Below are 17,370 nucleotides of genomic sequence, written 5' to 3' on the forward strand. Positions count from 1 at the left end.
AAGTTATAAAAGGATATTTTTAATTCTCACAGTTTTTTTTTGGCCAGATTGCTTACTAAGATTACTACTATTTATGTTTCCACAAGTAGTATAAAGTGATGATGAGCATTTTTTCATGTTTGTTGGCCTCATATATGTCTTCTTTTGAAAAGTGTCTTTTCATATCCTTAGTCCAATTTTGAATGTGTTTTTTTTTCTTGTAAATCTGTTTTAGTTCTTTGTAGATTTTGGATATTAGCCCTTTGTCAGATGGGTAGATTGCAAATTTTTTTCCTATTCTGTTTGTTGCCAGTTCACTCTAATGATTGTTTTTTTGCTGGAGCTGTACATTATTTTTAAAAGATTTCTGAAGACTGTTTCAGGGTTTCGGATTTATTCTAATTATATCCTAAACTTTTGTAAGACCCCGTGTTTCTCCGTGTAATTGTTTCTTTGTTTTTGTTTTTTAAGGTTGAGGGGTTCTCTCTTTGTTGCCCAGGCTGGTCTCAAATTCCTGGGCTAAAGTGATTCTCCCACTGCAGCCTCCTGAGTAGCTGTGACAATAGGGGAATGCTGCTGAGCCTGGGTTGTATAATAGTTTCTTAGTATAGTATTTTCTGATTAAAACAATTTGACTCTTTCAGTATCTAAATTTATCAGACGGTAAAAGATGACTGGAGGTTGGGGGTCTGTGCCCACCTTTCCTGGGAGGAACTAGTGAATACTATCTACCAGGAAGACTTTAGCTGGGCCCTGGTAACAGCTGGAACTTGTTAACTGAAAGTAGGTGCTCAGTTGTATCGTGTTCTGTAATTCGGTCGTCTTAAGTTACTTGCTGTGATTAGGATGAGAAGAAAGGAGTTCTGGAGAATTTTCTTCTAGGAGAAATATTCTATTATAGAAATATAAGATTGCTCAAATTTTGTGATTTTTATTCAGTTGGGAAAAAGTCAATGCCATCAGCCAAGTTAATGTTAAAGAGAAGAGACTTAATTTCTTTGCCAAAAGGTATGAAAAGAGTGACATCCTTTTCCATTATTTTCCAAGGCAGGTATAGACACTTTGGAAATCAGATTTAGAAACTGAGTATAATTTAGTTTCTCTTTCAGTGTCCACAGGAGGTCTTCTGGCCTGACTATTTTAACTCACCTGTGGGGAAGGGTGAGCAGAATATATGCAGCTTGGCGGTGAGAGCTGAGACTGAGTCAAGAGAGGATTGAAGGCAGGCTCCTTCATTTCCTGACTGTTCCACCTCGGAGATGTTACATAATCTCCTTCAGACTCAGTTTCTCCATTACTAAAATGACGCTAAGATTACTCCCAGTCTCACAGGATCACTGAGGCATAAAGTGAGATAATTTGTATGGCTGGTGAAAAAATGAGTACTTATCATCTTTGCTGTGACTATGTGTGATAGAAAAGGTAAGTTCAAATGGTGACCTTCATTATTCTCTCTCTGCCTTTCTTGATTTTCCTGACCTTCTGGCAATGGGTAGTTATTTCAAGTTCATTCTTTCTTGTATGCTTTCGTTGACTATTTAGTGAATGAGCATCACAGCTGTGCACATCCTTACTGACTTAGACTCTGTTGAAAAATCGGAACTGTTGGTATTTCTTGCCACTGATAAAAGGACCATGTCAACTGATAGGAAACATTCTCCTTACTTAAGGTAAACTTAGTATTGATGCAAGTAATTTCTTGCTCAAAATACTTTTTTTTTGAGACGGAGTTTCACTCTTGTTACCCAGGCTGGAGTGCAATGGCGCGATCTCGGCTCACCACAACCTCCGCCTCCTGGGTTCAGGCAATTCTCCTGCCTCAGCCTCCCGAGTAGCTGGGATTACAGGCACAGGCCACCATACCCAGCTAATTTTAAAAATATTTTTAGTAAAGACGGGGTTTCACCATGTTGATCAGGATGGTCTGGATCTCTTGACCTGGTGATCCACCCGCCTCGGCCTCCCAAAGTCAAAATGCTTTTTAATACTTTTCTTGAACATTTGTCATCTCTAAAAACATATAATGCTTTTAATGTTTGAATCCACATTCCCTCAGGTATGGACATTTGACATTGAGAGGTTTTCATTTATTTATGTCACATTGGGATAAAAAGAATTATAAACCAAGTATGGCCACATCTCATTTATTCTTAATTTATTAAATAGAACATAATAAGAAATCAATATGACCTTATTTCCTTAATATTTTTTGATGGCTTTTCTAATTCAGCTTGCAGAACAGAAGGAGAGATTTTAATGAAGTAATATAAAATGGAAGAAATAATTATGCGGCTCTCCATTAAGCAGTATTTTAAATAATTTTGAGAAACGGAAAAGAATTCTTTGGATAAGAGGGGATTTCTTATTGATTGAAATTGCTTTTGTGGTGATTGAACCTGTTCTGCTGCTTTATGTGTTGCTTTGATGAGATTCATTGCTGTGTTTCCTTCAACCCTGTCCTGCCCAGGGTCTCTCCCATGCCAGTAAATAGCACTGGTGTTCATGCAGTTGCTCAGGCCAGCAACACAGGTGGCAGCTTTGATTTCTCTCTTCCTCTCACAGTTCACAGTCAATCCTTGAACAAATGCTGACAGCAGTATCTTCATAACATTGGCAGATTCTGACTGCTCCTCACCACCTTAGCCACAGCACCATCATCTCTTACTTGCCTTATTTCAGTAGACACCAAGGTGGTCTCCTCCATAGCCAGTTCTCCATGAAGTAGCTGGAGTGAGCTTCACACCAACTCTGCTTACAAACTTTCAGTGGTTCCTTATCACACTGAGAATATTACACTGCCATCCCCCAAGCCCTCTATGACCTGCCCTTGTCCAACAACCACTTCTCAAATGACTCTTTTTCTTCCTTTGCCACAGAGTCTGCCATTCCTTTGGATTGTAATACCCCTACTTCACTCCAGTTGTTGATGCATTTGTCCACAGATCCTTCCTAGATATTCCCATGCATCATACTCTCACTTTCTTAAGGTCTCTCCTGAAGTGATGCCTCTTCTAAGAAGCTTTTCCATTCGCCTGTTTTATTTTTCTTCATGGTACTTACCACCATCCAGACTTGCATTGTCCATTTAGTGGTTCATTAATCTTTTGCACATCCAGTCCCTAGAATGCATACTCATTGAGGGCAAGGAACTGGCCTTTCCATTGTTATTTACCTAGTGCTGAGAACAGAGCCTGGTATAGAGTGGGTTCACAGTGACTTTGTCAGACAATGAGAATATTATTCCTTTTTGTTTAATGAGAAGAGGAAAAATTATACAGATAATTTCAGGACATATGCATTAGTTTCCCAGAGGGACACTCACCCTCAGTTGATTTTAGGATATATTGTTGAATATGCATTTTGAAATTCAATTCCTGCCATTATTCTTCGACCAGAATGTATAATTTTACAGTTGACCTGCAGGGAACAGCTCGTTAGCAGTTTGCTGGTCCCCTAAGCTCTTCTATGCTCAGCCTCCCTCACTGCCCTGGTGCAGGCCTGGCTAAGCTGGAGGGTAAGAGGAGCCTACTCTTCCCCAGAAGATGAGTCTGGAATTAGTTTTGCTGTCCTAAATTAGGTATCCTGGGATGAGGGGAGGCACTAGTTTTTCCACTGAGATGCAGCCAATAACCTGTCTCAACAGTGTACATCCACTCTATACAATTAGATTCTATCTTCACTCTTGATTTTTATTCTAGTACTTTATCAGGCCTGGGGCCCAAACGTAAATCCCACTGCATTTGGAAGAAGTCAGTTACATTCTATTAGATGTCTTTCTTCACAACCTCTTTTATTTCTGCTCCACCTCAGGCAGCATCTGACAGGGTCACTTTTAGATGAGTAGCCAGTTACTATATGCCATCTCCCTAGAGTGAATCCTGTCACTGTTGTCTGGAGTCTACTTGCTGAGCCTCTGAGGGCGTCCAGACCACACCCCCCAACACTGGACCTAGTTCAGATTAGATTTCAATTTACCATAACCTTTTATATATTATGTGCATGATCAAGCTTTAAGCTTTGCACCTAAACCAGATGATCACACCCAGCCTAGGGACCATTTTATTTACATCCCCAAAACGTTGCTTCCTGAGGACCTAAGGTGATTCAGATCCTGTGAAACAAGAAAACTATTGATGTTAGGGGATGTTTGACATTTTGTAGTAGTTGAACAAGTCTGTTGCATCTTTGTGGTTATGTAACAAAACTCAGACAAAGCTATATAGACAAAGACAGATACTATATTTTTCTTTGATGATTATTTTTCATAATCAAGGTAAAAAAACTGCTTAAAATATTTGTTAGTTATCATAGCTTTTTTTTCCTATGGAAGAAAAGTTTCCTTGTTTACTTGCACCTAACTTGCCTCATGAATATTCAGCTGCCGACAGAGCAGCAAGCCAATATCCATATAAATGAACTCATTAGGAGCATTTTGCTGGCTGCTATTTGATTTGTAAAGTACGTAGAAGTATTTATGATATTTCATATTTATTTTTCTTGATTTTTGAAACATAAAAGTTTTATTGATAATAATTATTATCCCAGATTTTCACAGTTGAGCTTATTTAGTTTTTCTCATATTTCTTGAATGTATAAGAAAAAGATATTTGACCACTTACACAAATTTTTACAAAGTAAATTATGGATAAAAAGTCATGAGTGACTTAAAAGCAGTTTAAAAATGTTTTACATATGTATGCATATACGATACTTGTTCTTCTTAGTTGGTTATTAATGCCGTTGATTTAGTTTGCTATGTGGATGATGTAAAAAAGAATGGTTTTCCTTTTTGAAGGTCTTCCTTCAAAAATTTTGCTGTTATTTAATAAAAACAGTATTCAAGAAGTATATTTGTTTATAAGAAATAGACATTGACCCTCGATGTACCCATTACTTTACATACATTAATTTGTTTAATCCTTACAGCAAGTCTATAGGAATAGATACCATATTACTCTTATCTTACAAATATGGAAACTCTGCCCCAGAGAGGTAAAGTTTCTTGTGTGGTCACGCATCTAGTAGTTGGCAAAGTTGGGATTCACACTCAGGCAGAGTAGCTCCAGAAAGCTCTTCACCACTTCATGCTGCTGACTTCTGTCATGTTTTGGTAGAGACTACAAACTGGACTGCCTGTTGTCCCAACACATTCTTTCCCCACTGATTCGAAGTGCCACCTGTTTCAAATGTAAATTCTACCTACTCAGGATATTTTCTGGACGGTCGCTGTGCCATCAATCTGTTAACACTTGTCTGTATCAGCACAGCACTAACCATTTTAGTTACTTTATACTAATTTCTTTTAGGAATAGAATATGAGTCTAATGGAAAAGGAAGAGAAACAAATTTCAGACTAAGAAGGGGTGATATGTTGTGGATAAAGACAATATTTCGTCATGAGAGAAGGAGAGAATATGGTGAGTCAGAAAGGGCCATGGGATACTGACATGTATTTTTAAGTCATATGTGTTTTAAGGAAAATGGTGGACAATTTTAAAAGTCAATTTTAAAGAAAAGGTAAAGTAGGTGCCTAAGCTTCTGAGGTATAAAAGTTGGAGACAAAGAGATATGGTTTGGCTGTGTCCCTACCCAAACCTCATTTTGAATTATAGCTCACATAATCCCCCCATGTCATGGGAAGGACATGGTAGGAGGTGTTAGAATCATGGGGGCAGGTCTTTCCCGTACTGTTCTTGTGATAGTGAATAAGTCTCATGAGATCTAATGGTTTTTAAAAGGGCAGTTCCCTTGCACATACTCTCTTGCTTGCCACCATGTAAGATATGTCTTTGCTCCTCCTTCGCCTTTTGCCATGATTGTGAGGCCTCCTGAGCCATTTGGAATTGTGAATCCATTAAACCTATTTTTCTTTTCTTTTTTTTTTTTTTAGAATTATCAAGTGAATTTAATATGGTATCTGAATAAAAGATCATTTGCTAACATGGATTTCTACTTCTACATATTAGCAACAAATAATTAGAAATTGACATGAAAAAATTATATAGTGTAGGAGACATCAAATATCTGCAAATAAATTTAATGTAAGTTATGAAAATAAAATTTGTACTTTATACTAAAAAACACAATTCAATACTAAGAGAAATTAAAGTTCCAAATGAATGGAGCAATATATCATGTTCATATATTGGAAGACTTAGTACTATAAATGAATTAATTCTTCCCAAACTGAGCCATACATTCAGTGTGATTACAATTAAAATCATATCATTTTCAATGAAATTTACAACTGATTCTAGATTTATTTATAAATAGAACTTAAAAGAGTCAAAACAATCTTGAAACAACAACAACAACAAACCAGAGGGCTTACTCTACCAGACTGAAGACCTGTTTTGAAGCTGTAGTGATTAGGAGCATGTGATATTGATGCAATGGTAGATAATAGACCAATGGGACAAAACTAAAAATTCAGTAACATACCAAAACATAAATATTCACAGTTTTATGAAAAAGATGACTGCAGTGAAGTGGGGAAAAGGTAGTATTTTAAATTAATGGTACTGATTAATTGGAATATCTGTACATAAAACATGAGTCTTGACCACTACCTCATAGTATACAAAACATCAATTCCAGATGGATTTCAGATCTAAATTTAAAGAAAGAACGAGAAAACTTTAAAATAAAACAAAGAAAATCTTCATGACCTTAGAACAAAGCTTTCTTAAAAAGGATATACATGGCCTAAGTATAAAAGGAAAATATTTGATAAATTGGACTGTATTAAAAATTAAAACTGTTTATCCAAAGACACTATTAAGACAGTAAAGAGGCAAGCCAAGCTACAGTGTAGAAGATACTATTTTTCAATATGTATGAATATATACATAGTTTCAATACAAAGGATTCAGAATATTTAAAGAACTCTTACAAATCAATAAGAAAAAGACACATAGCATATTTCATTTACACAAAGTTCAGAAATAGGCACTCCAAAGCTGCGGTGTAAGAGCAGAATAGTTCCCATCCTTGGCCAGGCTAGTGATTGATTGGCAAGGGCCATTAGCGGGGCTCCTGGTGTTCTGGAATTGTTCTATTTCTTGTTTTTTTTTCCCACTACGTCCAATTTTAGTATGACATAAGACAACTGGTAATATGCAACATGACTAAAAACACCTTCTAATTAAATTTGGTTTGGTCCTGGCATAATAATAAACATAGATAAACATATTAGAATTGAGAATCTAAATATAAACCTGTAAATTTACAGTTAATTGATTTTTCTTTTTTTTAAATTTGGCAATGTTTTTTTTTCACCAACTGAAGTGATAAACATATTTTGCTGTTCAGTTCCCATGGCAACTTTCTTTTTTTCAATCCCTCCCCAACTCCCTACCCCCTACTGTCCCTCCACTAGTCCCCTCCGTGACAGATCTCAGTGTGTGATGCTCCCCTCCCTGTGTCAATGTGTTCTCATTGTTCAACACCCACTTATGAGTAAGAACATGCAGTATTTGATTTTCTGTTCTTGTATTTTTTGTTATAAATTACTCAGTCTCCGGTATGTCTTCATAGCAGTATGTAAATGGACTAACACACAAAATAAATGTGTTTAAAGAATACAATAATTTCATGTTAATTGAAACAAATATTTATTATGAAACAAATTTATAAATCTTTCTTTTATACCTCATGGATTGCACAGAGATCTGATAGATCAGAGTGTAAAATGAAGGAGGGCAGTGGCCATCAGTTAGAGACAGATCTTCAGGTTGGGATCCTCATTCATTTCTCTGGGTTTTCCAGCATTAGATACTTTTCCTTCTCCACTTACATTTCCCTTTCATGAGAACTGCATTCTTGAATAACGACTTGAACAGGAATAGTGCTCTGCACTTTAAATTAGGGAAATGACCAGTTTCCTGTGCCAGAGAAAAATATGTGCTTGAGAATTTTATCTATACAATGTACTTTGTACTTCCCGCTCAGCCTTTTCTTTCATTGTGCTGTGTGTTGTTCAAGTGATCTGATATCAATGTAAATTCCTGACCAGCACAATATGAAGTATTATTATATTGGAGAATAACAGTCTACTGGCATCTCTGTATAAATATTTGTATAACATTAAAAATAAGGCAATTTAGCAGAGACATTAAGAAAAAAGTTGACAAATATGTTCATGTAAGCTTCTGAACTGCATTTAGAAATCCATTTTATTTCATGTTTTTTGCCAGCTGACACTGTGGAACATACTTACATATGAAATGATACCAGAAAACTTTGGAATATTTGAAATATCTTTATTTCTTTGTTATATTTCTGAACCTCATTAAAAGTTTATTTTCATCTGACATTAAGTTTCTTTACAAATAGGATGACTTGTGATACATAAATACATTATAATTTAAATTTTGTAAATCAGTCTTATAAATCATTTTTGCTTAAGTGTTCCATTGGTGCCATGAAGAGTTGATAGCAGTCAGAAAAAGGCAGCTTCAAGAGGCATAGTCTTCTTTTCTGAACCTGGATTTTTTATAGAGGCCTTGTCAGATTAGCCTGTCATTTTACTGCCTGCCTGTGTGCTTCTGGCTCATGCCCAGATCTTGTGATATCTTATTGAAATTAAAGCTGTGGTCTGTCCAAACTTCACATGCATTGCTCTGTTTTTTATTAATACCTTGTGCTTTAAGTTCCTTCAAGGATTGAGGAGATAGGCAACAATTCCTGCTAGTGCCTTAGAGTTTGATCCTCAATAAGCTTTTTGTGTCTTCTACTCTTTGTGAATCTCCAAATTTCTGAAATGGGTGGAAGATAACTAAATGAATAGAGAGATTGACATGTGTACCAAACGTCTGGGGACTAGCCTGGGATCCTGAGCAGAAAAGATTCAACACATTGTGGAAGATCCAATAGTTAAAAAATAAAATTTTCTGCCTCAAAACCTTAAATTATGATACTTGTTCTGATATCAAGGACTTCAGAAGGTAGAGTCTGTTGGATTGATTTACTGTTAATATAGGAGCAGAGATGAGAAGACAGGGGCCTTACTCTTTAGTTCTGTTCTCTCTAGTGTTAGTAATAATTATAACCGCATTAGAAGTAATGGAACTATGGCTGTGGATGTAGTAATAGTGGAGAGTGATAACAGCTGCAGCAGCAGAAATACCAGATAACATTTATTAGTCTGCATTTGCGTGCTAGTGCTTTGCAAAGTGCCAACTAACATTACCTCCATGTAATTTTCTCCACTTCTCTGTGAGGCATATATGATCATTAACCTGATTTAATGGGTGAGGAAACTGAGACTTAAGAGCATTTGGCGTGTCATAAATGCTCACCACAGAGCTAAATTCCACCCCCAGGAAACATCCTATATCTGTATGTGTTTGAGTGGGTATTAAAGGTGTGCTGGGGGAGGAAGGTGGTGGGTTAATTTTGAAGGCTTCCAAACACCCCACTATAAGCATCATACACTTCTTGATATTCATTCTTTTTGAAACTGATTTCTTCCTAGGGTTTGGTGTATCACTGACCATTCAGGAAAGAGACATCAGTCACCCAAAGCAATACAAGGAACCCAAGATCACATGAACCAAATGATACTTGGAATGAATACACCAATAAGAATTTATTACCAAAGGTTATTTCATTAAAAAAAATTAAAATAAAGAACATGGAATTATTTCAATCCTTGAGAAAACTAGCTGTATACATGCCTGCCAGAGGAATCTCTAGCAAAACATATCACTTTTAAGAGTAAATATCTCGCTTAATTGTAGATTCCTTGGGGAACTAAGAGTTAAGTAAAACATGCACCAATTTTCTTAGATTTATTTTTAAGTATTTTCTTTTTTAGCTTATTATTATTATTTGCTCTGATCATGGGAGTGTACATTTTCACTGAAACACAACTCTGGAATTACCAGTATTAAAAATTTATGAGTCAAAAAGACTGACAAAACCTTAGGACTGTGGCTGGAAATGGAAATGGCTACAGAGATTCCTAAGTCAAAAAAAAAATGAGTAAAATGGGCCTTGTATTAAAACAAAAACAAAAACAGAAACAACAGTACTGTTAGAATACATGGCAGTTAACATTCAACTTTGTTGTACAGGATGATAGGGAGTAGTGGTGACTGTGGCAAAATGAAGAAAACATGTGGCTTCCTCAGCTCCAACTTACTATTAGTCAGGTAGATAGGCCCTGTGTTAATTTTCTCCAAGTGTTTGAAGAGAGGCTATAATTATTGATTTTTATATGAATACATTTATTTTTAAAAATGTTAGCAGTTGAATCAATATTTTAACCACATTGTACTATTTTAAAACATATCTCTACTGCTTTTGACCTCTGCTTTAGATCAACTCATTGCCTTAGGCCAATGGAAGTTAAATATACTATTAAAAAAATAATTTTATAGACTGAGCTGTGAGATGAATTTTGGCAATGAAGACTGTGGAAATGAACTAGAAGTTAAATGCAACAAAAATTCAAACATTTAAGAAATTAGCAAAATACACACTTAGGATTGTATTTCACTGCAACCACCTCAATAAATTTCCTTTCACCTTTAATTTAAGTAATTTTATGCATAATTGTCATTCTATCAAAAGTGGTTCTGATTTCGATTTCATCTTCTGCCCAGTTTTGCTCTTGGTGTTCCTGTCACTCAAGTATTAAATATCTTCAAAGCTCTTTGCCTTGTGTGTAATGTACCAGTCACATGCTGACAAATGATGAATTCTTTCCCCTGAAAATTCCTGAAGAACTCTGTTCTTTCATATTTATTTTCCATTATATTGAGGTCAAATAGAATACACTATGACAATGTGGTAATTATCTTCACATCTTGGTCAAGCTCCAGCCGAAGGAGGTTTTTATTTTTATTTTTTGATTTGGATGGAATAATGAAAAATTATCTTCACCTAAGCTCTGAGATGATAGTGATGTTCATTTTGGATTAAGAATTGGTCTGAAAAATAGTAAAACATCTTTTGGTAGGAAATTGAGCAGATATTAAAAGACTCAATAACTGACACAAAAAATCCTTTTGTTTCTGAATAACAAGGAAACAGCAACAATCAAAGGGCTTTGACTGAGGATTTAGACATGCTGTTTGGGAATCACTGCAATCTCTTTAGGCATCTAATTGAGTAATCCAGGTGTGGGATATTTTAATGATTTGTGGAGTGATAAATGCCCACGAGGCTGACTCTTAGATACTACTGAACTACTAATGAATGATTTATTATTCTGTAAGTTTCTGGAGTTTTGTGTGGATTGAATGTTGTCATGGCAGTTTAGGGACAAACCACTATCTATTTCAAAGATGAAAAGATGCTGCTCATATTCTGTAGGGACAAAGTAACATCATTTTGTAATTATCATTCATTGTATCCATGTGGGAAAGACATTACTAAACAGCTGTGAGCACAGGACAGGCCTTCACTACAAAGCCTTAATTTAAATAAAGGTTTAGTCCAGCTCCAAATGTCAATAATGTCAACATTGAGAAACCATGTTATATAGTGATAGAAGAAGAAAATATTATGTGGTATCCTATATTCAAAGTTACTAATGAATATTTGGTAAGCTAATACACTAGGGAAATTAATACAATGCAGGCTGGTGGTTTTCGTAAATGAAAAACATCTAGTTAAGAATAAAAATCATCAGTCTTCACATAAGTTTATTGAGCACGTACCAAGTGCCAGATATTGCTGTAAGTGGTGGGGAAACCCCAGTAACAAAGCAGATAGGCTGTGCTTTCATGAAGCTCCCATCCCAATGTGGGAGACAGACAATAACTAGATAAAATGGTTCTGTCCTATGCCTTTTGTCTTCTCCATTTCCATGCTGTCTCCAGTGAACTGGGTCTGGTCATTTCTTCTCTCTATATGTGATTTCTCAAAGTTATGTCTTTGTGCCAATGACAATCAACTTTTTACTGTAAGCCCTGATCCCTCTCTTACAACCTCAAATTGGAATGGCTAACTCCCTACTCATGGATCTCCTCACTGTGCCAAATAGACATCTCAGACCCAACAGGTCAAGAACAAACTCTGTTTCTCCCACCCCAAAACCTTCTTCATTCTTAGTCTTCTCCATTCCAATGATGCCACTACCAACCAGATATTTAGGCAAACCCAAAAGACAAACTTCTTTCATTTATTAGGACCAAACAAAGCCCTTATCCTCCAAAGAATTGTGATGTGATAATATTGTTTTAGGCTAAAGGGCGAAAGGAAAATATTTACCCTTTTTTTTTTCTCATTTATTTTCATGAAATGAGTACAGACTTTTTTTCCTGCAGCAGCGCAGTCCCTCTTAAATTTTTCCTATTTCACGTTTATATACACAATTTACCCATCTATATCCATATTAAATAGCCACATCTTCAAGGTGACAGGGTGCTGCTAAATAGTCTGCATTCAGGATTTTGAAAGTAGAATATTTGTAGGAGTAATAAGGTTTAGTGTCTATATGATATTAGAAATTCAGATTGGCATCAGGTATCTAGGATTAAAAGCATAAATTGTTAAAATCTGTGAGACTTTTGAGAGTGATCTACTATGTGTGCCTGGACTGATGAAGAGAGTGAGAAGGGCGAAGATATGTTGAGAGAGATGATTTTGTATGTTGAAATTATAAAATAGGAAAATGCATTCTAAGAATGAAAACTGTGGCGAGTTTTGCTTTACTTTTGAACCAGCAACAGCACAGATATGCAGACAAGGATAAAGGGGATTGCTGTCATTTTTGTATTTCATCTTCATGAGTTTCTTCCTTTTGATTCTTGATGGCAAATTTGTGACATTTTTAGCTTTATTAAATTTTAGTGGATAATATTTATCATATACATTTACCAAATATACAAGATAATATGGAGCAAGTTAAAGAGAAAGAGTACTCTGGGAAAAAGCCCATGACTAGAGTGATACCTAGGAATATTTTTTGTGGAACCATTGTTAGGGGAATGCTAGTGAACTGAGCACCTGCTCACACATGTACAAGCTGAAAGGTCATCGGAGGGGCATCTGCAAGAGCCTCACTTTCTCTGAATGCAACTTAGCCTGTCCCTGACTCACCTGAGTTGTGTCTGCATCTCCCTACCCTTCAGAGATTATTGCAACCAGTTATATGCAGCCATGATTATGATTTTCATGGGTGGGAGGCACGTCCTCTGTGGGGTACCAGAATCCCAAGTGGTTGCATGAGAGGATGTTATATAGAAACAACCATTGCTTGACATTGAGTTGAAGGTCAAAGTGAAATAAGTAAACCCGATTTTCCTATGAAGTCTCACTTATTTCTCAAAGTCTGCTTTTTTTTTTTTTCCAGTCTTTGAAAAATGAACATAAAGAATGTTCATCCAAAGATGGTCTCTGGACCAACTATACCAGAATCACCTAGAGGTCCTGCTCAAAATGCAGATTTCTGGGTCCTAAATTAATCTCCTGAGTCAAACCTCTGGGGATAGGAATCTGCATTTGGAAGAAACTCTCCAAATCTTAAACACAATAAAAAGTTTGAAATCCACTAGCATACGAAGCTATTTTCCACTGCTTGATTTCAAATATATGTGTGCCAAGATGAAGATTATCTGATTCTGATGAAATTTTGGACAAGCGAGAATGAATATGGAAATAAAACAGTGTATAGAATCCTTCATGTACTTTTGTGACTAGGCTACTAATGCTTCCTTGATTGATATAAGAAGGATTAAATGTGCCAATTAGCATAGTCTGAAAGGGCACTATAGATGCTGGTTGTTAAAGGGTGATTTTGAAATTACCTATTTATTTCTAGCTTTCAGAAGGAAGACTTAAACCTCTTAAAAAATGTCAAACAGTTTTCATGATTTTTTGTTCTGAGCAAAACATCTAAAATCTGTCTTCACTGTTGTATAAAATGAGGACCTTGGGAAAAAGAAATGCTTGGTCAGAAATGCTAACAAGTTCCAGATTTCCTTTCGTATACAGTCAAACAAAAAGTTCCATATTGTCACGGAGAATAAGAAGATAAAAAGTCAGATAAAGACATGGTTTACTTTCTTAGTTTGTATGTTCCCGTCTAACTCATATTTTGATTCATTGTTACTACTTCCTTACTTCAATTTATCCCTTTCAGAATGTGACTGAGTTCAGTTTATGCAGAAAAGGTTTATAAATGTAGAGGTGAAGTTTAAGCTTTGCTTGCACAAGAGGTTACCTGTTTACTCTGTGGTCAATATGAAATGTAAACTGTATAAACTAGGCAAATAAACCACCATGTTGTTTTAAGAGTAAATGGAATTAGATAAAGAACATTTTTGCTATGAGTATGTGGAAATATTCAAGAAAAACAAAACTAACAAAAAAATGAAACTGAGTAATACTAATAAAATGAACTCTTAAAGTTAGACAATTCTAAATCTTTTTTCATCCATTATTCTTAACTTTAGATAAGAGTTCAAAAATGTATCACGTTTCCAATTAGCAAATTAGAGTGACATCCAATACATATTCATTTTATTTATTTCAGCTGATGTTGAAGAGTTGGGGTTATTCCTTCTGATCTGATGTTGTAGTTACAGAATCTGAAACGTGAATTGATTGTATCAGAAATAAATGTGGTCCTGAGTTCATGCTAGGAGTGAGATCTTGCGGTTCGTTTATTTTAAATTGTCTTGTTTCTCTTTTTATATAAGTTACAACATGCTTATAGCTAAATATTCCAAACATTAGAAAGTGTGCAAAGGTCACCTTCCTACCATGTAAAGATAACTCTACCCATTGCCTGTTGGTAAATGCCACCTACTTCTTTCTCAATATCAGTGCACACTGATATTATCCATGTGTATATATGTATATATTTGTATGCATCTGCATATATGTATGTATATAGCAAGTATGCCACTTAATAAATTTTTTCACCAGACAATATTTTATAGACATCTATCATATGCACACATGTGTATATATATTTTATCACATTCCATTTATGATTGCACTTTTGCTATAGTCTATAATTTGAATATATAATAATATGTTTAATGACTCTTTTATTGATGGGCATTTATATTGTTTCCAGTTTTTCCACTTTGGTAATCAATACAATGATTCCCCTTGTTTAAATATTTTTCTTGGAATAAAATCACAGAAGCGGTGGCTCACGCCTATAATCCAAGCACTTTGGGAGGCCGAGGTGGGTGGATCAAGAGGTCAAGAGATTGAGACCATCCTGGTCAATAAGGTGAAACCCCGTCTCTACTAAAAATACAAAAAATTAGCTGGGCATGGTGGTGCGCACCTGTAGTCCCAGCTACTTGGGAGGCTGAGGCAGGAGAATCGCTTGAACCCAGAAGGCGGAGGTTGCAGTGAGCCGAGATCGTGCCATTGCACTCCAGTCTGGGTAACAACAGCGAAACTCCGTCTCAAAAGAAAAAGAAAGAAAGAAAAAGAAAAGAAAGAAAGAAAGAAAGAAAGAAAGAAAGAAAGAAAGAAAGAAAGGAAAGAAAGGAAAGAAAGGAAAGAAAGAGAATTGCCAGGTTCAAGAAAATGCTTATTTTCATTTTTTGAGATAGAATCTCACTCTGTCACCCAGGCTGGAGTACAGTGGTGCCTGTGATCATGGCTCAGTGCAGCCTCAAACTCCTGAGCACAAGTGACCTCCCACCTCCGTCTCTTAAGTAACTAGGACTTCAGGTGTATGCCACCAGGCCCAGCAAACTTTAAAAATCTTTGTAAAGATGAGGTCTCACTGTGTTGCCAAGGCTGACCTCAAACTCCTGGCCTTAAGGGATCCTGCCTGGGACTTTCAAAGTGCTAGGATTATAGACCTGAGCCACCATGCTGGCTGGAAATACCCATTTAAAAATTTGAGATACATTGTCAAGTGGCCCTCTTAAATGTACCATTTTATTCTTATTAGCCATGTGCTGAGGGTGATAATGGATTGTGTCTTGAGGAAGTAAACCAAATTTGCTAGATGGAAATTCTCTTCTTTTTCTCCTCTAAACTTTCTTTTTCAAAGTTCAATATAAAGAAATTATTGTATTCTTTTTCTTTGTGTGTGTGAACATAATAGCTTATTTAGCCATTGGCCAAAACTTAATGACCACTGAGAAGATTCCAAATCTTTGAATTACTCAAGGGCTTATTTGCCTACCATAGAGATATGGAGAGCCCGGACCTGAACCCAGAAATTTAAATTCTTGCTTCTTAAAAGGCTGGGGGTGGGGGATGAAGGGGAAAGGAAATTCTTTTATTCCTTCTTGAAGTGTCTTCCTGGGAAATAATGGCAGGGATATCTATCTATCATTTATCTATCTATCTATCTATCTATCTATCTATCATCTATTTTATCAATCAATCAATCAATCAACCTATGTATCTTCTATCTCTTTATCTCTAATTTCTAAGAGAATCACTTCGGAATTTCTGGCCCTTTTGTTGTTTTATTAGAAATGCAATTTTCTATTAAATTTTTGTCTTCTTGCGCTTTGCAAGTCTCAGAAGTTTAGGAAACATGTGACTCTAAATGCTCACTTCACAACTTTGAGATCCTGGTTGATAAATTGAATTTACAAATACTTGATAATTTCAGGCCCTGCCCCAACATTGTAAAGGAAGAATAATTCCCAGATAGGAGAAGCAATGCACAAGGCTTTCTGTGTTACAACAAAACTATGATATCAACAATTGAATTTTTACACTTTGGTTTCTTGTAAAAAAGTTAGTTTAATTCTGCTCACCACCTAGTCATTTTATTAAGCTAATGTTACCTTTGTAATATCTTCTTGTTTTATGCAGGCATTCTTACACCGAATGAACCAATGTGCAGCATCAAAAGTTGACAAAAATGTGACAGAAGAAACAGTGAAGGTGAGGAGGTACAATTGGCCCTCAACCTGAGCACAAGTTTTCTATAGATAAGATAAAATTTGCCAGTGGCATGGTACTTCACAGTCCTTCAGTTGATCAGTAGTTCAAGTATAAATTACTGTGCCCGTCAGGTGTATTGGTAATAACTTTAAAAAGGAGAACTAGAGTTAAGGAAAAGAGGAGATTACGAGAATGGCAGAGAGGTCAGAGATACTTATTTTTATTTATTTATTTATTTTTACCAAGGCCTTGGGAACATTTGAACAGAGGAAGAAAAATAAATTGGAGGCTAAGAACCTCAGTGTCTTCAAGAAGGAGGGAGCTGAGCTATGTAAGAGGATTGTTGGAAGTGGCTTAGGAAGGCAGGATGTGGGCAAATTGGACTTCCAGTGTCTGTGATCACTAAAGAAAGAAAGGTTTCAGGTTCATTTCACATAATATCCTTAATTGAGAAACAGACATATAATCATTTCTTTAAAACTGCAAGGAAGGAAAATTGTGAAGAGTTTTGAAAAAAAAAAGATGGTAAAATGAAAATTAATTATACTATAATGATTATTCATT

General features: G+C 35.8%; 1 protein-coding gene across 2 annotated transcripts in view; it reads left to right on the plus strand.

The window, feature by feature from the left end:
• PREX2 (phosphatidylinositol-3,4,5-trisphosphate dependent Rac exchange factor 2) overlaps positions 1–17,370 on the plus strand; it is a 301,789-nt gene that overhangs the window by 47,666 nt on the left and 236,753 nt on the right. For both annotated transcript variants that reach the window (XM_054246467.2, XM_002758971.6), the window contains exon 2: positions 16,735–16,806. In XM_054246467.2, coding sequence (XP_054102442.1) covers positions 16,735–16,806 — 72 coding nt within the window. The remainder of the gene's footprint in view (positions 1–16,734; positions 16,807–17,370) is intronic.

Source organism: Callithrix jacchus, chromosome 16 (assembly GCF_049354715.1).
Source record: "Callithrix jacchus isolate 240 chromosome 16, calJac240_pri, whole genome shotgun sequence".
Classification (NCBI taxonomy): Eukaryota; Metazoa; Chordata; class Mammalia; order Primates; family Cebidae; genus Callithrix; species Callithrix jacchus.